The sequence below is a fragment of the Hyalella azteca genome, unplaced genomic scaffold, assembly GCF_000764305.2.
Source record: "Hyalella azteca isolate HAZT.00-mixed unplaced genomic scaffold, Hazt_2.0.2 contig7221, whole genome shotgun sequence".
NCBI classification, from domain to species: Eukaryota; Metazoa; Arthropoda; class Malacostraca; order Amphipoda; family Hyalellidae; genus Hyalella; species Hyalella azteca.
Window position 1 is genome coordinate 210,325 of NW_025937349.1, and position 23,019 is coordinate 233,343.

At 34.0% G+C, this 23,019-nt stretch overlaps 1 protein-coding gene across 1 annotated transcript in view; it reads right to left on the reverse strand.

Moving 5' to 3' along the window:
* Positions 1-708: 708 nt before the first annotated feature.
* The window catches only part of LOC108676884 (nucleoprotein TPR), a gene marked incomplete at its 5' end in the record, with an annotated part of 49,680 nt that continues 27,369 nt past the window's right edge, over positions 709-23,019 (reverse strand). The window contains 8 exons of the mRNA XM_047881165.1: positions 709-4,145; positions 7,200-7,272; positions 8,738-8,862; positions 10,589-10,730; positions 12,857-12,963; positions 14,246-14,411; positions 17,527-17,665; positions 21,520-21,598. Of these exons, the coding sequence (XP_047737121.1) occupies positions 4,008-4,145; positions 7,200-7,272; positions 8,738-8,862; positions 10,589-10,730; positions 12,857-12,963; positions 14,246-14,411; positions 17,527-17,665; positions 21,520-21,598 (969 nt within the window). The remainder of the gene's footprint in view (positions 4,146-7,199; positions 7,273-8,737; positions 8,863-10,588; positions 10,731-12,856; positions 12,964-14,245; positions 14,412-17,526; positions 17,666-21,519; positions 21,599-23,019) is intronic.

Sequence of the window (23,019 nt, forward strand, 5' to 3'; positions counted from 1 at the left end):
TTTTCAGCTCACCCACTTACCGTTTTCCAGATAATAGGAGTAAACGAGGCAGCGATTTAACGGCCTAAATTTGCCTCCATAATCCGGCATTTACCGGTTTATCAATGAAATTGCTAGGATTGTCATGATATTTTTAGGCCGTGGAAAATTTATGCTCGTGCTTGCATCGAGATTCCTGAATGTCGCTCATTAGCGATGCAGGCTATAAATAAGGCCATGAGATCAGGCCGCCTACGCTTCCTTCAGCCGGCCTCAAATTGGCTCATGGCCAAAATTTGCCTTAATTCAGAAACGTCTGGAAAATTCCAGAAACGAATAATGGGAGTTTCATCCGCGGCCTCCATTAATTCGTCGGTTAGTCTCAAGTTTTTTTTTTTCATTTGATATTACAGACAATGATGATAAAGAGGTCATTAATAAAGCAATTGCAAAACATTTCTTACAAGCATGTCTGATTAAACCCCTTGTAATGCATGTGGGTGACAGTGCACAGCCACATCAGAGTGGAAAGAATTCTTTAATTTCTTTAATGTTAGACTAGCATTTAATGACTTTAGGTCGGGGTGCTGGGGTGAAAAATCCCTATTGCAAACTAGGATGATTATCTATGAGGGTTGGCGTTACTTTGTACGAAGAAAAAAGTGAAAATATATTAGTTGTTGATTGTAATTGTTCGCCATGAATGATTAAGTGATAAAAAAAACCAGATTGGAAAGTTGTCGTTTATATATAGTCACATTTCGAGCAAAGAATATTGTGAAATGTATAATAAAAATTCCATGGACACTTGGTAGAAACTATGTACATAAAAATGTTTATAGATGCTATCAGATACATAACTCTTCACATTATGACCAATTGAACGATAGAAAAAATCTAATAGTCAACAGAAATAAATCTCTTCGGTATATGCAAAACAACAACTCAAATAATAAGCAGAACTTAACTGAATTAAAATCAAATTTTGTAGTACATGTCACAGTATTGTTTCAATTTGCTAGAAACGCAATAGAGTATCGGATACGAAAATCAAACAGGGAAAATCTTACGCAACGAAAGAGTCTCGGTAATATAATTTATAAGAAAATCTGCCTTTTCACTAGAAATATGCAGGTTGATAAATTTTTTATAAGTGATGCGCATATTACGGTGGAAAATTGATGCCATGCGGCATGACGAAATCGAATATTAAACTGAAAAATCTGATATCAACGAAATAAATGCCCACAAAATATCAAGTTCTAAAATTAATTAGAGATGAATATCGTGCGTGTAAGGAAGATGCGCATGCTTGAGCTTTTTTTCAGACATACGATATAATGAAACGAAAACTGGAAAAAAATCAGGACAAAATCAAATATTTCATATACAAATAACTTGAGCTCCTTCACGTTTGCACTATTGTTAAAGAATTGCAGCAATGAGTAACTTATGCTCACACCATAGGACAACACAAGATGGACAAATTAAAATACCTCCACTTTTTAAAATAAAAATACATTTTTGATTGCATTAAAGCGTCTGCCCAACTATACCAAAATGAAAGAGCACGAACTGATGCGATATATACTGGAGTTGAAAACGTGGCTTTAAGGGAGAACTGCTATTAATAAAGATAGATTTCATGCTAGGAATCAGCGTCTCTAGAATGAGAAAGATCTGAAAATCGAAATATTTTTCGGGATTTTTTAAATTGTACACTGGTTGCTAATTATTTTTTATTGTTAAGGTATAAAAAATAGGGAAAGTAAGCAGTTCTGCTATTTAATTCCGGCATGCTGATAGTTACGGTCAGAATTTCCACAGGAAAATTGGAGAGCATATATACGAGTTGATTTGTTGTGGTCTATTAGCCTTTATAATAATAAATAATACAACTAAATTTGCAGCGCTCTGCATGAAAAAAGGTGATTGAAGGTGTTAAACGAGAATAAACTATATAAAGGCTACAAATAATCACGAATATTTAAAAAATAATATATAAATATGGCAAATTTTACCTCAAATACGTTGGTTATTCTGATGTGCCTCAGGAGTATGGCCAAGACTTATAAATATAATTGAAAACAATATCCCCTGCGACAATTATAACAAAACATTGATAAATTTTTACAGTGTTTCCACAGAACCGAACAAAAAAAATGGCGGAAAGCATTGAGAATTTACAAATGCATCATTATATAAATATCGATAGAATCGGAGTAATGCCATTAATATTACAGCTCAAGTTAAAGCAGTTAGAATATTTTACATTCGCCGGGAACTTGAAACTTTCACTGAAACAAATTACAGGGATCCGGCTACCAAATGATAGCAGCGAGAAACTTCCACGAGTCCAAGCACTCCAGGAATACGTGTTTATAACTGAGAACAATATTCTCGTAGACCATTATATGTAATCCTGCTCAATATTCGCCCGTACGATGACAGACCATAAGCATTTTACAAGCTTGAAGCTTCTTATTTACAATTTAAGCTCCTCAAATTGAGTGCCTGAGCTCGGGAATTGCATGACACTCTTAGGCCCGTGATAGTATCTCGAAGTATTCTGCAGTATTTAGAAAGATACTTCTTAGCAATACTTGTGATGGTTATATTAATATTTTCATGTTATATGATGCAATTTTTTCGGGTTACATAGACAGGTCAATATAACATTTGCGTGGGGTACATAGTCATGTCAAAACAATATTTTTGAGGATTAAATTAATACTACTGTCCAATATTTGCCGGAGGTTCGATCAATACTTAGTTTGAAAAGTTCAAATGATCTATCTAAATAATATTTGAGATAGTTATACCATATCCTTAAGCCAATATTCTATGTATATTCTAACTATCGTTGATACTTCCAATTAATAATTCCGTGAGTTTTAATAATACTTCTATACAATATTTAGAGAGTCAAATTAATACTTCAAGGTAAAATTTGAGAAAGTTATGTCAATACCTAGAGAAAATAATCATTGAGAGTAATCTTGACACATCCAATCAATTATTATGGGAGTTCTATTATTACAGTCAGCAGGCTTCACCAAGCGCCACCTGACTATTTACAATATTTTCAAACAATTTTGAAGAGAGTTACATAAATTATTTCCGACAATATTAGTGAAAATTTATTAATATCTCCAAAATAGGTATACGAACTTGCATAATTACCATCTGGCGAAATTTGGAATAGGGACGTTGATAATTCCAGACAATATTTGCAATATTTTTAATAATAATCCTAAGCAATAAAGTTGAAATAACCAATATACAAGCTCCCATGGAAAATAGTAAAAATATTATACAATGATACGACGATCTAACTCTTATTATTAGCAATAAGGGTAAGGCCCCAGAAAAATGCTCTGCTTTTTACATGCGTACTTGAGTTTTTTTAATATTAGTTTCTTTCCGCAACTGCGAAGTAATAATTTTAGTTTTGGAGCCGTTAAAATTAAATTTCAAATGAAAAGTCATGTTCAATCAAACGCCGGGCGTTAAAAATTAAACAGAAAATTAATTTAGAGTTGAAGAGAGCTCAAGAATACAGATCCGTGAATAAGATTTTTAACGGATGTGTTAATTAAAAAGTTATGGCCATTAAATGCAAGACTTTCAAAATTGGGACTTTTTTAAAATCTGCGATATGGTCTATCTTTCATTTACTTCATTTTATAGTTTCATTTGTATAAAGTGGATAAAAAATCTGTACTAGCATTAATACTTATTACAAGCAAGCAACCACGGAAAAGTCAAGAGTGAATGATATAATACCAGAAAATGTCTAAGATTTTTTTCAGAATCCAACGCGTACTTTCAGAAATTCCAATCAATTTATTAGCATTGAAATAATATTCAACTAAATATTTTTCCCGCTATGGTCTTGCGAAGATCTTCATAAACGGTGATCGGATTGCTCAACCATTTAATATCTTTGATAGTAAACGCTAATATGAGCATCAATACAATATCAATCAATACTCATCACAATTAATATAATAATAAATATACAAATTTTAGACTCTGGTTTCGTGGGAAGACTGTCGCTGGAGGGAGGCTGGCTTGTTGGCTATTGTGGGACCGAACGCGCTACTGCGGCCCTGGAGACGCCGCAGCACGGGGGGAACATTCGCTGCACTGTTCAGGGAGGTGTTCTGTGTGGGCAAACATAATATATTAGTGTTCAGGGAGGTGTTCTGTGAGGGCAAACATAAATATATTAGTTTTCAGGGAAGTGTTCTGTGTGGACAAACAGGAATAATATATTAGTGTTCAGGGAGGTGTTCTGTGTGGGTAAACACGAATAATATATTAGTGTTCAGGGAGGTGTTTTGTGTGGGCAAACACGAATCTTATATTAGTGTTCAGGGAGGTGTTCTGTGTGGGCAAACAAGAATCTTATATTAGTGTTCAGGGAGGTGTTCTGTGTGGGCAAACATAATATATTAGTGTTCAGGGAGGTGTTCTGTGTGGGCAAAACGAATAATATATTAGTGTTCAGGGAGGTGTTTTTTATGGGCAAACACAAATATTATATAAGTGTTCACGAAATTGTTCTGTATGAAAAAACATGAAATTATAGTAGTGTTCAGGGAGGTGTTTTGTGTGGGCAAACACGAAAAATATATTTATGTTCTATGATGTGTTCTGTGCTGGCAAACTATAATATTATAAGTGTTTATGGAAGGATGCAAACACCATAAATAATCTACCAGTGTTTTTAATGGTTTTCGCTGAACGTTAAAAAATATTGTGGCAGTGTTCAGGAATTGGTTCTGTTCACGAAAAAATAACAATCATTTTATCAGCGTCAAACAGGTTGTTCAAAATCGCGATAAAACACTAAAATGTTTTAGAAAAAGAAAATATTTCAATGAAAATCGGAGTTCACGCGCTTGTCTTCTGCGACTACGACAGAATTGGTACAGGACGATTGAGTAACCTCTGTCACCGGATCAATTGGTCCGTGTTCGAATTTCTATGTAATATTATGAATAGAATTGAATAGAAGTGTCGGCGTTGAAGACATAGGCCCATGGCCTGTTGGTCGGCTTTACTGGCTACTACTGTGGACTCAACTCTGTCATCAACAGTAAAGCAGTATATATGAAGGGTTGATTAGTTTTGGTCTGTTATTATATCGTATTTGTCGAATCGAATATAAATCGAAGATATAATTTAGTATTTTAGAACGGTTAATATTTATGCTCACTCTGAAAATGATGTCTCTGCATCCAATTATGTTCTCTAGGATATAGTTTTGCTAACTACGTGTCTGAAAAACGTTATTTAGGAGAACATGAGGAGTTCAAGCGTGTGTTAAAACACCACTTTAAGGTACAGTTATTCAGCGTTAATATCAAAAGTTTCATTTGCAGTTATTTGTCTAGATAAATAAGGAAGGAAACCTGCACTTTTACTATCACATCAAGCGAGCGATCGGCTGTGCTGTTTTCAATGAAATCCGAACAAGAGCTTTTAGCTTTCAATTAAATTCGAAATGGGTGAAGGAATGTGTGCAGCTAACAATAAAGAATACAGAAGGGAAAGGTCCAAGCTACCTGTTAAGGTAATGAACACAATGAGTCATTAATCGAATTGGCCGAATTAGAGCATCAGGGTTCTAATGAGACGGAGATGGACTCGCCGAACCCGACACCGTTTGCCCCGCTTTCTGCCTCATTAGCGGTGGTTTTTTATTGGTCCATCATTATTGATTAGAACTTAATTAGGAAAAATTATGCTATATGGAATCAAGACCACTTATGCAAGCTAATATTTATTTTTAACTGCATCGATCAAAAACAATTATTATCACTACAAACACCAAACTCAGCTATAAGGTTATTGAATATTTTAATATAACCCGTTTTAATTAAAAAAAGAAAGCCGCTAGGCCTTAAGCTATGGAGCCTACAGAAAGAATATTATGAAGCTTCCGAACGCTAACCTCTGAACAATGAACAGTCGGAAAGCTAATGAGAAGCATCAAAACACTAACGATCAGTTGAATAAATAATTAAAAACTTCCAAACACTAATGAACCGTCGGTATGATAACTAGGAAGCTTCCGGACACTACCTGATCGACAAAGACTATCGGATGCTAAGCTAATGAGCGTACGGAAACAATACTAAAAAATTGCTTCACACCCGTTACCTAGTTTTGATAATTGGGTGAAGCGTTGGCTGTTGGGAAAATAGAAATAAGCTAATTATTTTGTAAGAGAAAACGATCAAATCATTACCATGTCAAAACGGAGATAATATTATTTATTCATTTCAACATTTTCATCGCCATTCATTTCTACATCATCTTCATTCAATTTCCTGAAATTTTAGTTATACCTGAATACATCTTTACTAGGTGAATATCAATAGCTTTAGACAATTCCATATACATGAAAGCCTTTTTAAAAAAATTTTTAAATGCCACGTAGTAATATTTGAAATGCGGCTTTGAAAATCTTAGAGAGCCCACTATTACCACGGTTTTCTTGACTTCGTTTCGTGTCTGTCTGTCATCAAAAATTCAGACCTTAATTTAGAGCTCTTCTGAACATCTTAGAAACTTTAAATTTGGCATGCATGCTTATGCTGCCTAACAATTCAAGATTTGATCATCAGAAATGATGATTTAAAAATTTTTTTTCTATTCGTTGTCGATGAACAATCCATTTTGATCCGAAAAATTTGTTTCATTCGGGCCTCTTGCTGGCTTTATAAAGACAGGCATTGTAATATTTCCGCTTTAAGTTGTACTCGAGAGTGCAAGTAAAGTAGAACTCACCGATGCGATCGATGCATTTTTTGGCCTTTTTTGTTCTCGGATTTGGCCGATTTTAGGCAACCTGAATTATGTACCACTACGTCCTGGAGAAATACATTTCGTGGTACGCATGTGTACCAATACGTAGTCAACGTGTTAAATGCTACGTCCCAACGATAGCAACTTTAAAGATCTTAGATATCCCACTATTTTCTATTCGTTGTCGATAAACAATCCAATTTGATCCTAACAATTTTACTTCATACAATACATTCAATACAATAAAATTTACTTCATACAATTTTATTTCATTCATTGAATTGATTTCATTGATCCTAACAATTGATTTTATTCGGGCCCCTTGCTGGCTTTATAAAGACAGGCATTGTAATATTTCTGCTTTAAGTTGTACTCGAGAGCGCAAGTAAAGTAGAACTCACCGATGCGATCGATGCAGCGTCGGCTTCGAAAATAGATTTAGTTTTCTTCACGTTCGAGTTATCTCGTTCGGTGCTGCAAATAAGGAGGAATAAATAATTCATTTAAAGCCTTAGTGAAGCTTGAAGCCAATTGAGTTAAATGCGAAGACAGAACAAAAATTAACGAGCCATCTAAGCTAAATATTTTACAATAAATACACTTTTACGATGTAATTGAGGAACTATGGAAGGTCGAACTCCAAAGCTCATTTTTGGTACTTGATTAAAATTATAATGTTTTACTTTCCTGATAGGAAGTTAGCAGAATATCACGAATAATTTTTTTGTGATAATGATACGATACACAAATAAGAAGGGAATTAATTTACTTTTATTGAGAACTAATGAATTTAACGATATTATTTCGATAACAATGGGAGATTTACGAGTTTTATTATTACTCAAAAATGATTCATTATGAATCAGCCTTCATAGACCGAATGACATTCGAAATTTTTATTCATCTTCGCGATGCATTTTATAAATGAAAATTTAATGAGCTATTCAGTGGTTAATGAATTTATTTAATTTATTAAAATACGATTTCAATGATATAAATAATCGAAATCATATTTTATTGTTTTTTAAAAATGTTCTGTTTAGTCTTTGAATGGCGAAAGAGTCTCTATTTTGAAATTCTTCCAGAGTTTTCAAAAAGAAAATTTTCACTGAAAATATTTTAAATGCTCTTTTCACTTATTATGTAACAACGCGTGACACTTGCGAATTAGTCTTCACTTAATTATTTGATTTCATTGTAATTTTTTTCTTTTTTTTTACAATATGAAATATAATGATATAAAATATAAGAAATGCTACATAAAAAAGATCATCCGCGATTGGCAAAAGTATTTACAAGTAAATTATTACGAAATTAAACAGTTTATGATAGTTTTTACAGCGTTATCAAGAGTGACTTGTTTCACAGGGCAGCCGAAAATACGAGTTCAATAACATTATTGCAAAAAATGCACACATTATAAAAATTGAGATTAGAGACAGCTTCATGCCGACTTTCTAGTCTCTTGAAGTCATATTAGAAAATTTAAAAGAATTTAGCGGAAAAAATGTTGCAATGAATCGGAAAATTGTTGCATTTATTTAAAGCTGCACTTTGAGTGCTCTCGATCAATCACCGTTCATATTGAAGCTACGTTTCATCATACTCACTTAAATTCAAAATTTAGACCAGTATGACAATTATAAATTGGACGTGGAATACTAAGAATGTTGTAAATATTTAGGTTGTCACGTTGAGTACAAAATTGCAGGCATGGAAAATTTCCTTATTCACGTATAAGAGGGAAAGATTATTCATATCCTGGAGAAAACTATTTGTACAAATCCCTGAAAAAAAAAATTATTTAAAATATTTGTACAAATCCCTGAAAAAACAACCTTGAAATTGCTACCTTCTGAGGAAAACTTTTTATATATCTTTAATATTTTACCGATGCACGATCGATTTCATTTTATTCCCGAGAATCGCTTGAGCTCACCTTTGAGATCTGGAGGGCGGCGCTTTCCCTTTAAATAACGTCTTGATTTTAGACGTCATTGAATCTTTTTCCACGTCTGATGGAATATCTTTACCGGAGCTTCCGACTCCCGACAGCATCGCAGCCTGCATTGGGTTTTTTAGAGGTTTAATTCATGCCAAAATAAGTATTACATGAGAACAAATACGTGTCGAAATAAGTATTACATGAGAACAAATACGTGTAGAAATAAGTATTACATGAGAACAAATACGTGTCGAAAAATGTATTACATGAGAACATTGAGCTGCGGACATTATAGAACGGGAAATTGAATGTGCGGACGTCATAACCTTTCGGAAAAATATGTAAGTAAATACATTTTAATTTAATAGTGACTGGAATATACAAGATTCGAAATGTTGAAGTTTAACTCTTAGATCAAAATTTGCAGCGCTGTGTTGAGCCTATGGCTGTTATCTTTAAGAAAAATTTCCCCCAGCAAATGATATAATTTACCATGATATTGGAGGATTATTCGTCCAAGAAAAAAGGCAAACGTGAAAATAAAAATTCACAGATTAATTAAGAGTCGTTAACAACGTGAGCGCTTCCGTGACAACGCGAAGAAAGTTTGAACCTAAACTTTGACGTGATAATTACAATGCTTTATGACTTGGAAGTCATAAAGCATTAGATAGATAGCATTGGATAAAGCATTAGGTAGGTAATTACAATGCTTTATGACTTGATTATGACTTGGAAGTCATAAAGCATTAGATAGATAGCATTAGATAAAGCATTAGGTAAATAATTACAATGCCTTATGACTTGGAAGTCATAAAGCATTAGATAGATAGCATTAGATAAAGCATTAGGTAAATAATTACAATGCTTTATGACTTGGAAGTCATAAAGTATTAGATAGATAGCATTAGATAAAGCATTAGGTAGGTAATTACAATGCTTTATGACTTTATGACTTGGTATGATTATTGATTCACACGCAGATGTGCGAGAGCAGGTAATATTGACATTGTCAGGATGCAACTTTACATGATTAAAAAATAATAATTTTATTAATAATATATATAACAATTGTAATATTAGTATATATAATTAATATAGCAACAATGATAGCCATACCTAACTAAAGCAAAAATATTGTCTTGCTATAGTTGAAAACAGAGAAATCTTACATGATTATATTAAAAACTACCTTTATTATCTTACATTACCTTACATGATTATATTAAAAATTGCCTTTATACTCACGTAACAGAAGTATAGTAATTTTAAGCCACTCAATGCATTTACCATGACGTTACTAACGTAGTGTAGCTCCTTGACTCTAAACTGATAAACCTTGACTCCAACGTCTACTATGCCAATAATTCTAAGTGACGTTATTAACGTAGTGTAACTTTATTATCCTAAAATTATTCAAACCTTGACTAAGACATCTACAACACTATTAATTTCACGTAACGTTATAGACGTAGTGTAGCTCCTTGACCCTAAAGTGACACAAACCTTTACTCCAACGTCTACTAGCTATACCATTAATTCTAAGTGATGTTATTAACGTAGCGTAAGTGGCACCTTAAAATGATTCAAACCTTGACTTAGACTTCTATGCTATACTATTAATTTCACGTGACGTTATGAACGTAGAGTAGCTTCTTGACCGTAAAGTGACACTGACCTTGACTCCAACGTCGACTATACCAAAATTCTAAGTGATGTTATTAACAAAGCGTAAGTGGCACCTTAAAATGCTTCAAACCTTGACTTCGACGTTTATACAATACTGTCAATTTTACGTGACGTTATATAAGTAGTGTATCTCCTTGACCCTAAAGTGACACCAACCTTGACTCCAACGTCGACGATTGAGTCGCCCGTAGCAGAATCTTCAATGGAGCGAGCTTTGCTGAGTTTGGAGAAGAGGCCTTTGATGCCTTTTGGTTTTTTCTCTCCTTCAATCTCACTTGTTTGAGATCCTGTGGATATTCTGCAAAAAAAAGGAATTTCTGTCATTTTTTCGAGCTGTGATTAAAAGAAACTTCATTGTCTAATAAGCCCGATTTTTGCTGGAGAGAAAATGTTGGGATTACCTCCAACAAGTGGAATAAAAAAGATGAGATTTTTCTTCTATATAGAAAAATCATAATAAAATACATTGTTTCGTCCTTAAATGTGTAGAAGCTATTATTTTTAGTTATTCAAAATGAGGTAAGAGTCTTAGGAATGCTGAATTTTGGGACATTGAACACAATTATCGACATATGATACGTTGATCTCAGAAAATTCTAGCGCGTGTTAGTCTGACAGTGAAGCAATTTATTCAATTTCTTTATTTCCATTGAAGATGAATTTCAGTGCTAACCTTAAATGGGGAAATAATTAGCTGTCTTAAACAAATCTGTTTCCGTCTTCGGTTTGAAAATTTGAGCATTATTCGGGAAAATATAGTTTCAGTATAAGTAAAAAGAGCGGTTAGAGAAATAGAAACTTGATGAACAATTTATTCACGCATTATTATTAAGTTATCTGATGAATAATTTCATTCATTTATATCTCATCTGTCAGAAATTAATAACCAACCAATAACCAATAATTAATAACCAAAGTTTTCTGAAATTTGGAATTCATATAAGCATGACCATCAACCGTTGTAAAATTAAAAAATCACTGTTTTGATTTTAATCTATCAATTATATATCTAAAGTTACAAAAAACTTATAATTATAAAATATCCATGCATTTTATTAACGTTGACGATGAACCTCGAAATAAATAGACGTGATATTGATTGTAGAAAACAATCATGATGTTAATGACACTTTTTGGTTCAAGGAAATAAAAAAATCCGGAAAATCATAAATAAGTTTTTCATGATCTCAGGAAAGATCAGTTTTCAGTCAACAAATTCATCAAGGTGAATTTTACGTTAGACTTAGTTCTCTATTCAGCACGAAATGAAATCCATGACTTGGGAAATATTTATCCGTAACTTGAAAAGAATAATTTTAATATTCTTTCCCATTATCGATGAATAACGCATGAAAGAATAACTCAACTCAAGCGCGCTTCATTTTATAAATGCGTACTTACTGATTATTTAGTGAAACTTATTGCCGCATTCGTACATGTAGCTCCATAAATTTTTATTTTACTTAATAGAACTGCAAAAATCTTCTTCTTGAACCGTTATTTCACAGGTGCGCATTGTGGCTGTGAATTTTTATATCTTACAAAAATTTTTACCCCTCAGAAAAATTTTTTATCCGTACAAAAATTTTTACTCCTCACAAAAATTTTCGCTCAAAAAATTTTTTTGCTCCTCACAAAAATGTTTACTCCTCACAAAGTGGCACGAGTTGATTGGTTACCGATGCGTACCAATTAAAATTTATAGCCTAGAATAAACATTTCTGATGCCAAACATGAGTAACAAGCTATAGGACGAGAGCTGGAATGCGCCGAGATGACGCCGAAATGTCCACTTTATGACAGGTAAAAAATAGCCAAGCCGCAGTCATTGCTGCTTTCTGCACTCCGGCTTTGATTAGGTCATTGATGTCACAACCCTAACGAATCACGGCTTTTACGGTGATTTATCCTAGTCGTATATTTGAAAAATTCAGTAGGATATAAACACTGCACTTATTCAGTGACTGCATACATACCTGTATTATAAAAATTCTATATACATTATATCCCTTCTAAGCAAATCATAGCGATCCTGTAAACATTGTGGAAAAATCACTAAGACAGTACTTGCAACGTCAGGTCCATTATTTCAGGAAGAGCTTCTCGAGTGTTCAAATTTTGATATTGCTTATCGGCACTTTCACACTAAAGAGATCGGAAGTAATGAAGAAAAGGAATATATTCCAGGCCTAAAATGTTCTGCTAATGTTATTTTCGAAAAATTTCTTCATTTATTTTTTGCATTCATTAAATAATGATGTTTTTTTCACTGTCATTCGGCCTAATAAATATTCAAAGCAAAGCAGAACTAGTGTCACCCCAGAGAAATCCTGTCGTTAATATTGTTTTAATTCTACCGTAACCATACTTCATCCTGTTCAGATATATATTTTGCACTGGATCTCGCATATCGGTTTTGCTCACCGGTCCAGCGAAGAGTCTCTGTCGAACTTGGCTTTTCGCATTTCTTCTGTCATCGAAGATTCGATGCTGGAAGTGCTGCCCGCGTCGGTTGAAACCCAGATTTTACTCTGTGTGGAAATAGCAATTAAAAATTTAAAACCTGAGCAACATTTCAGATATTGTTTTCTTAATAATTTCGCGCAACCTTGTTGCATTTATGTCATTATATTGAAAACACTAATCGCAAATTTTACACACATTCAAATGAATTTTCATTTACAAATTGTTCCTATTAATATTGATAATTATACAGGGTGTTTCAGAATTAAGTAACCCTTTTAATTTGTTAATAAATAAAAAACTAAGAACGTTATGAAGTTGAAACTTGTTTTATTTAAAAGAAGAACATTTTTATGGTAATATTGTATCCTAGTTTTTAAATATAATATCTTTTAAATAACAGGATAATGACGTAACTATGATACAATATTACCATGAAAATGTTCTTCTTTTAAATAAAACAAGTTTCAACTTCATAACGTTCTTAGTTTTTTATTTATTAACAAATTAAAAGGGTTACTTAATTCTGAAACACCCTGTACTTGCACATGAATAGGCGTATTTAAAGCGAGCAACTTTATTGAGATCCGTAAGTTTAATTCGACCTCAGAAGTGAAATTTTGTGTGAATTGATCAACAACGGCAACTTCTAAATTATTCTTGAAAACTATTTAATTAAATTAACGGTGCCTGATTGAGAATAGTATTTTAACGTTAGTTTCAACCTCGTCATTGACTTTAGACAACTAATCTAGGAAAAAATCATGTGCTTATCATGTTGGAATCAAATTTATACAGTGACCGCACTGTTAAAGCCAATTGTGCAACATTGTTTAAGTTGGTATGTACTGCGTAGGTATTCAATGGTTCACTTTCTTCCATTATAAATTATATCTTTATAGTCTAAATTCTCCATCAACTCATCTTGTTGTTTTTACCAAAGACTCTTTTAACATTCAACCAATTTCATAATTTCTAAACTAATTGGGTTATATTAAGCTGAGGGATATTAACGGATGTGACTCCAGCATTAATTTCAATAACAACTGTTTACCACTTCTTCAGTCGCGAGGCAGAGATGTTTTGTTACACTATTTTCACTGACCCTGTCTTCCGACATCTGGTGGTCAAAGGACTGTGTTTTACGATAGAGGTTCGTCCGTATTCTGTTACACTATTTTCACTAACCCTGTCCTCCGACATCTGGTGGTCACAAGACTGTTTTATCGTAGAGATTCATCCGTATTTTGTTACACTATTGTCACTAACCCTGTCCTCCGACATCTGCTGGTCAAGGGACTGTTTTACGGTAGAGGTTCGTCCGTATTCTGTTACACTATTGTCACTAACCCTGTCCTCCGACATCTGGTGGTCAAGGGACTGAGCTTTACGGTAGAGATTCGTCTTCTGCTGCTTGGGCATCAAATGTTGTCTGTGCAGACCGCCTCTGCCGACGCTCCTGGACCTCAGCGAGCCGGTGGTGCTGCCTTCGTCGTCGCTTTCGACCGAAAGCGCTCTGAATATAAACAAAAATACAACTTAAATGCAACTTAACTTAAGAAGCAGGCAAGAGGTCGCAGGTTACTAGTATAGAAAATCACGAGTAAGGTAAATATAAATTATCTGATATAAAAATTATATACGAAATTGATTGTTCGAAAGAGGAAATGGATCAGGCAAAAAAAGCCTAAGACATTTGTAAACAATTGATCAAAATAAGAACTTATGTTAAATTGGTTGTTGCATGGAGTGAGAAAATATAAGTAATAAATTTTTCCGTCGTAGTAAAAATTTAAAATTATTGATAAGGAATGAGTTGAATCCAGTAAACAAGATTTTATGACAATAATTTATCCAAAGGATAGGATCGCAACACAGATAAACAATGTTAACTGATGTGGAATATGCGGTAACCTTATAAATTCAAATTAGGGCAACAATTATTCAAGCGATGAAAACTAGAAAAGCTGAAAAAATTGAATAATTGATTAACTAAAAACTGTTTTGATATCAACCAAACAGAATACTTGTCTTAATCTCACTAATATAGTTTGTGGTGAATATTGACCACTCCATTTTAAAGAAGAAATTTGCGTAGATATCGCATGCAAGTGAAGAAATTTTGCGTAAATATCACATGCAAGTAAAAAAATTTTGAGTAGATATCGCATGAGAGGAAGAAATTTTTCTCAGATATCGCCTGATAGTAAAGTGGTAACCGAGCGCCAAAACGCTGTTAGCAAGCAAGTAATTGAATTTACGGGCTGTCCCTTGTTTAATTGAAGTGCAACTCGTTCGTTTCAGGATACTTCGGGAATACTGAAAATACTGAATAAACTGGAGAAGGGCATTGTGGACGGAGGAAGAGAAGAGGGTAAAACTAAGCTATCAATAAATAGAAAATATAGGAAAGAAATAGGGGTAAGAACACCAAGAAGTAAGGAATGAAAACAACGGTATATGAAAAGAACAGTTCGAAGACAAAAAGGTTCTATGGGTAAAAAAACGTGGAAAAACCTGAACAAAAGAATCTTTTTTCGTAACGAGGAAATGACAAACAACGGAGAATGATATTCTGATGATATTACAATGGTTTTATTAAAGCGAAAATAAACGGTTCTTCACATGGAAGTGGCCAATTGTCCACCAAATCGAAACGGGAAGTTGATAACCGTCGTGATTCTGTGTAAAAAAAATTTGCTAAACAGATTCCGTAGCAAACCAAATTTCCGAAAAATGATGATCAAATTTGAACACTTATTCGTTGCAGAATGAAATACCTTGTGTCAAGCAAATAACCGATAATCCATATATATTTATACTGTTCTAATATTTATATTGTTCTAAGAGTGACGGAGTAGCACTGTTCCTTCTTACTCTTTTACCGGGCCAAACTGGGTCAGGCTGACCCACATAAGAGCTAACAATGCTTCGCTATTTGGGCAATCACTCTAATGTCGCTGCTTTGTTCTCTCAAGCTTAGCAGTGTCAACGGGGCCTTAGTTACGCTGTTTGACACTGGCAATCGGTCTCTCCAGTGTCAATGTCCTATGTTGACCTGCGAAAATTTCCCCGGAAATGAACATCAAGAAATTCCTTTCCCTTTCACGTGTATAAATGTGAGTCTTCTGGACGTCGCTGGTTTGACTTGAATTATAACCAAATTCTTCAGAGTCAGTTTGCCAAAATTAGGTTATTTAAAATCGCGATTTTTGACAATTTTTTCCTGAGCTCAGCTAGTTTATAATCTAACCTCCGCATTTACAATTAATCCGTTCAACTAAAATTAAGTAACTTTTATTCCCTGAGATATTTTCACACGGAAATAATGGCGTATAAGTTTACACTCTTTACACTTTAGGTCATTACGTTTAATAAGTCATAACCACAATTCAAACGAAAGAAACTACGAATGTCGAACCACGCAAGTTACGAATGTCGAACCTCACTCCAACACGAACCTTGAGTGCATCAATCAGACCTAATATTTGAACTTCAGTTTTTGCTAGAACTTGAATAGATATTGCCAATAAGGATATCGCCCTGCAACAACAAAAATAAATCTAACGCCCTTCGAGCTTCGGGAATAAGAGGAAGACAAAAATACGCATTTGTTCTTAAAATAACACGTCTCGATATTAAACTTGATAACTTATCCATAAACCACAGAAGCAAATATTCATGACTTTTAAGTTTTAATGGAATTAAGGAATAAGCAGCAAGGACTTATATCGAGTTTATTTATTCGAGAATAACGAATTCTATTTATTTCGTGAATAACGTAGGATTTTTGTTACTATATTCATGAAGCGATTCATTGCCATGCAGTTGGATCTTTGCAGCGAACGAATTCCGGTAAGTTTTGAGTTACAGATATAGCGCAATTCATCCGCATTTTCATGCAAGATTAGAACATTCACATTTATTTTGCAGTTATATAACCTCTAAATGGATTCTGGTCCAAGACCATGCCGAGGATCGATGATACAGTTGTAAATTAATTGATCACAACTCATAAATCTCCATGAGGCATATATAGTAACCTCTAAAATTTTGAATTACAAAGTGTACGATAATCATCGATGCGACGCTTATTAAATGTAGAAAAGGCTTATTTTTTCTTTGATTGAGTTTGAGTGTCAATTTAATTACTCTATTACACATGGAACCTTGATCTCAAATCTATCTTCAACTTATCTATCTTTTCAATTAAATGAATACATTTAAACTAATGTCGCAGACAAATACTTCTCTATCGACGAATATATAAAAAACGAAACAACGTTCAATCGACGTCAATTCAACGTATAAACGCTTAATCAAGGTTAAATCAAACGTCAGTTGTCAGGTTGGATACGTTCAAGACCAACACGCAAAACTCCATCAACAGAAAACAAAAATGCTAGTAATATAGATGTTTTTTTCGAAATGTAGGAAATTTCCAGTACCTAAACACGCAAAGTTTTGTGTGAAATAAGTACCTTCTTAGCGACGTAAGTACTTACGCTCTATTTACATGTCTATGATTGGTGGATTTTGCTTGAAAGGCCGTCAATGATTGGCGGATGAACTTACGATCTCTTAACTTTTTTTGAAAGTATAGGCCCAGGTTTGATACGTTCAAGACCAACCTTCTTAGCGACGTGGCTCTTCGTATCCTGTCTCGGTCATCGTACAGCCCCATCATGGCCTTGAGGTCGTCCATACCACGCACCAGCTTCTTGAGGGCGTCTGTGAAATCCTCTTTTGTTCGAGGCTTCGCATCACTTGCTGTTGGATTAAATAAAAATCAGTTATTGAATAATTATATATGGAATCATATTTGACTTAAAATATAGCAGCTCAGCAACAGAAGAGACGCATAATTAACTTGCTGTTGGGTTAAATTAAAAATCAGTTATAGACTAATAGTATATGGCCATTATATTTGAGTTAAAATGTAGCAACTTGACAACAGAAGAGACACTTGCTGTTGGATTAACCAAAATCCGTTTTAGGCTGATAATTTGTGAGCATTATATTTGAGTTAAAATATAGTAGCTCAGCAACAGAAGAGACACATAAATTGCTGTTGGATGAAATAAAATCCTGTTTTGACTAATAATTTATGAGAATCTTTACCTGCTGAGTTCAAATTCAGCGAAATAACCGCAGAGGAGCACGTTTGTCATTATTGAAGTTTCAAATTTTGAACATTTTAGGGATTTCTCAGTTCGTAATGGATTAGCATTGATGTAAAAACTTAAAAAAACTTCTTTTGAGACGGAGTTGTCAGTAGATATCACTTTTCCTACTCGTTTCGTCGCCCAACGATGAAATCATTTTTATTCAGTTTTACAATTGAAAAAACTGACTAGTAATACCAGTTACGTTTATATTTCATTTAGCGTACATAAATCCCAACGAAAACGTACAATTCATGCATGAAAATTTCGTACAAAAAATACTTGCATATTAAGACTAGGGCTCGTTTCTCTCATGCAATCCGAAAAACGAATGGATTATATTATCGAAATGATGACACACTCTCTGCAAGAAGCACTGACACGCCTTTTGCCGGTCCAAACTGGGTCAGGGTGACCCACACAAGGGCGCAAAATGCATCGCAATTTGGACAAAATCACACACATTTCCATGAGTGTGTCCTCGTATGCGCACAGCAACACAGAGCGCGGATATTGGATCTGAGGCTTACAGAAAAAAACCCTGCAGAAATATTCGTCTCGTTCAAAATAGAAGGTCTAAAAATACGTGGCAGACCAGCCGGTGTCAGACGCAGACCCTCCTTCCACCTCCGCCAACAATAAATAATAATTTTATATCGTCACTCAATCTAGGTCAACTTATTCCATGTCTTATTTCCAATCTAACGATGCCTTAAAAAATGAAACTAAACTATAAATAAAGGTTATTTTCACCTGTTTCAAATCGTATCGTACACCATCATTGATAAAATTTAAGTTTTTTTTATTACGTGAGTGCGATCGATCGTCAAGAAAACGGATGCAATGAAAATCGGGATGTCATGACCTTTCACGAGTAAAAAATTAAAATTTATACTTATTGTGACCTGAAATAATTTTATCATGGCTTTCAACCTAAATTCCATTCATGTAACATAATTTTAAGAAAAATGAATAAAACACTATGAGGTTGATTCGCGTTTTATTCAAATTTGTGATAAAATACTTATCTGAATATACTCCAAATTCCACTTCAATATGATGTCTAGATTAGAAAGTACAAATGTAAATACAATGTAGATGAAATCATAACTCTTAAATTTTCATGAGCAACATTTTAACAAAAAATTAAAGATCGATAGTGGTAAGGAATATTGCGAATTACTGGTTTTGCCAGAACGCTGCTAGAACGCAGCCTCGCATGCCAGCTTCAAGCTATGGTGCGAGAAGATAATACGATTAAATTAAATTAAATGTAATAATTCATTGACTGGATCTGTCGCTCTATGGGCTGCAATATACAAATGTAAGGGAATTAATTTACCTGTATAAACAGGCCCCATAATACGTGGGTATGGAGATAAGTACAACAATGAGGCTATAAGTAATAATGTCACTTGTTTGCTTTAATCGCAAATTCACTAAAAACATAAAAGCAAAGAAAACTCCACAAAAATTCATAGTATCTTTAAAGAAAACGTTTCGGAGTCCAGCTCCATCGTCAGTTCGAAAATTCTAAAAACACAGATAAATCAGTAATTAGTACAGTCATGATTGCAACAAAAAACCTAAGCTGTAAAACCTATCTATTTACAATTTCCAGCGGGTAAGAGCTAAAAGCTAAATTCAGGCTCACGCCGAGCAGTGCGATGTCCCAGTGTCTGACAGTGACTTCAAAGTTTTAGCTTCCAGTTCCGGTGTTTCTGATTTGCGCATTTTAGAATCATTGTATATTTTTAAACAGAGGCCTAGTTTGAATTTAGCTTTTAGCTCTTACCCGCTGGAAATTGTAAATAGATAGGTTTTACAGCTTAGGGTTTTTGTTGCAATCATGACTGTACTAATTACTGATTTATCTGTGTTCTAGAATTTTCGGACTGACGATGGAGCTGGACTCCGAAACGTTTTCTTTAAAGATACTATGAATTTTTGAGGCTATAAATGTGAATGTTAAGGAAGATTTATCTACCAATTTAAATTAAACCTTTTTAAACCAAATTCTCTTTGTCAAGACAAGTAAGATAAAAAAATTTGCATAAGTGTAAAAAGATTGTATAGTATTTTGAGCGTAATATGCCAAGCATTTTGTAATCTCTTCGCAGAATAGTTGATATCTATCTCTTCACGGTTAAAATAAGATTTTTACGGGCAATCAGTTCCGAAATTAGAAAAAATTGTTATTTAAAATATCGCGATAAGCTTGCCTGCAATATAATACTGGAATTATTGTGCATTTATTGATATTGCATCAATGACTTGATGCAAAATGTTTTCCTCAACAGTATTTACTTAAATCAAGATAAATAAATGTACATTCTTCTGTTCACAATCATCGATGATGATGATTAGAAGATTTATCGAATTGACTTAGTTAAATATGCCCTCCACTTGAGGTATAGTAAGACTGCATGATTATTCTCCAAATTATGTCATTTGAAACAAGCACCGGGAATGCAGAAGAGAGGCTTTTACTCCACAATGCTCGATTTCACCTCATGCCATCCACCGCTTTCACAAAGGCCGATGAACTCGTAAATTGATGAATGATATTCTTGGATATCACTTCAGATTAATTAAATGATTTTTACAGTGCTCAAAGTAGCCTGTAATTTACTTACAGTCTTGGTTCAGGCTTAGCTTTAGTTTAAAAATTCTAAAATAATTGTTACAAAATCACAATTTTTCCAAAAGCATGGATGCGACATTCTTCTCAAAAAGCATGGATGCAAACAATGTAAAATTTTTGCCAATTTAAGAATTTTTCTATAGCAGTGAAACGAATAATCAGTTTTCGCTGAGGCCCGCTCAGATTGATGACAACTAAACAACTATCTATTAAAAAGACGAAAACAAAATTAATTTCTTTACTTCTGCGAATTATTCGATATCACTGACACCAATAATCCGTTACCGATGAGTCACGCTCAGATTGATGACAACGAAACAACGATCTATCAGGAAGACGAAAACAAATTAATTTCTCTACTTCTACGAACTATTCGATAGCAGTGCCACCAATAATCTGTTATCGCTTAGGCACGCTCAAAATAATGACAACCGAATAATTATCTATCAAGAAGACAGAAACAAAATTAATTTATTTTTTCTATGAATTATTCGATAGCAGGGACACCAATAATCCGTTATCGCTGAATCACGCTCAGATTAATGATAACTAAACAACAATCTAATAAACGGACGAAAACAAATTTAAATTATTTACTTCTGCGAATTATTCGATACCGGTGACACCAATAATCTGTTATCGCTAAGACACGCTCAGATTTATGACATCTAAACAACTATCTATTAAGAGGACGAAAAAAATAATTTCTTTACTTCTACGAATTATTCGATATCGGTGACACCAATAATCTGTTATCGCAGAGGCACGCAAGGCGCTGCATTGTGCGATTAATATATTGCACTCGTGGCACTCACAGAGATTGGTCAGGGAGGTGTCTCTGCCATCGATGCTCTCGCCGAGGATAAGCGGAGCCAGGTCACGTACAGTGCGCATCTGTAGGTCAACGAAAAGGTTTCAGTTCTCCTGGCAATGGATAGTCGAGGATTAGTTCTAAAAATTCGGAAAATGCAGATTAGAACAAGGTAAAAAATAATATAATATAATATTATTGGTATAATACAGTGGTGTCAGTGGAGAGCAGTTACAAATCAGGAGCAGTTCGTGATCGTGAAAATTATTAGAGTTATAATAATGAATGATATATAGTAAAATTAACATATTTAAAAAAAGTCATACTTCCAAGCACAGATTGAGTGAAAATGGTTTTAATCCGTAAGAAATTTTTAGAGACAGCTTTTTTCGAAACTGATTTCTGGAATCGGATCGCTCGTTGAGGAAGTGGTGCTTCTTTCCTTACGGTTGAAACAATAACGGAAGACGTTCTATCTTTATTGGAATCAAATAAATTACTATTTTTTGTATTCCAATAAATTTATTTGATTTACTAATTTATATGATTCCAATAATTTATATTTGCTTCCATGTTAACTAACAGCTTAATTTCACACGTGAGTGTACTTTTATTTAGTCTAATTCATACTGCACTACTTTAGAAATTTCTCTCAGATGTGGGGATAGTTGAATTAATGGCTGATATTATATTAGAAGACTGATTTCTGGAATCTGATTGCGCGTTGGAGAAGTGGTGCTTCTTTCTTCAACGCCACTCTCCAACGTGGTGTATTAACAAGTGGTGTTTTAACAATATATTATCGGATATCTTTGAGGCAATATAGTTGCCACTAATCGAAACGACAGCTTTGTTAGATAATTGTCGCAGAACATCGTTTGTTCAAATTCATAACATACTGTCAGCCCTCTAAAAAATAACCGAAGAGCCTCCATTGGCACCAGCAATCTTATCTAAATTTTCGAGGTTGGCTGACCTCGGTTTCATTAAACTGACCTCATAAAGGCATTCGGCCATCTCCTATACGGCATTGAATATCCTTTATTCGGCATTGGAGAGCAAAGGGAGTTTTTTAAAAAAATCTACTACTGATAATGACACATGTCATTACTAATGTGGCAGATACAAAAGAACAGTATCTGCCACACAGCAGATACTGATCTTTACTCGCCACGCATCACTAAAAAACTGATAATCACGTATAGAACACCAATATGCACGGTTCAATGATTTAAATTACCACGTAATAAATACGAAGCAGTTTCAATATCTTTAAAACATTTATGAGATCGGTCGTTGATGGTAGTCATCATAAGTGCTGCGGCGGCTTATATAGCATTAAGGTTATTGTAAAATAAACATGTCAATGTTAAATACTTAGCAATGTTTTAACGATTGCTTACTCATGTATCGAGGCGTGAAATGTTCATTGTCATCGAGCAAAAGTCGAAAACATGTACGTTTTAGTTCACGTACAATTCACGTGACTTACGAATTTCCTCAG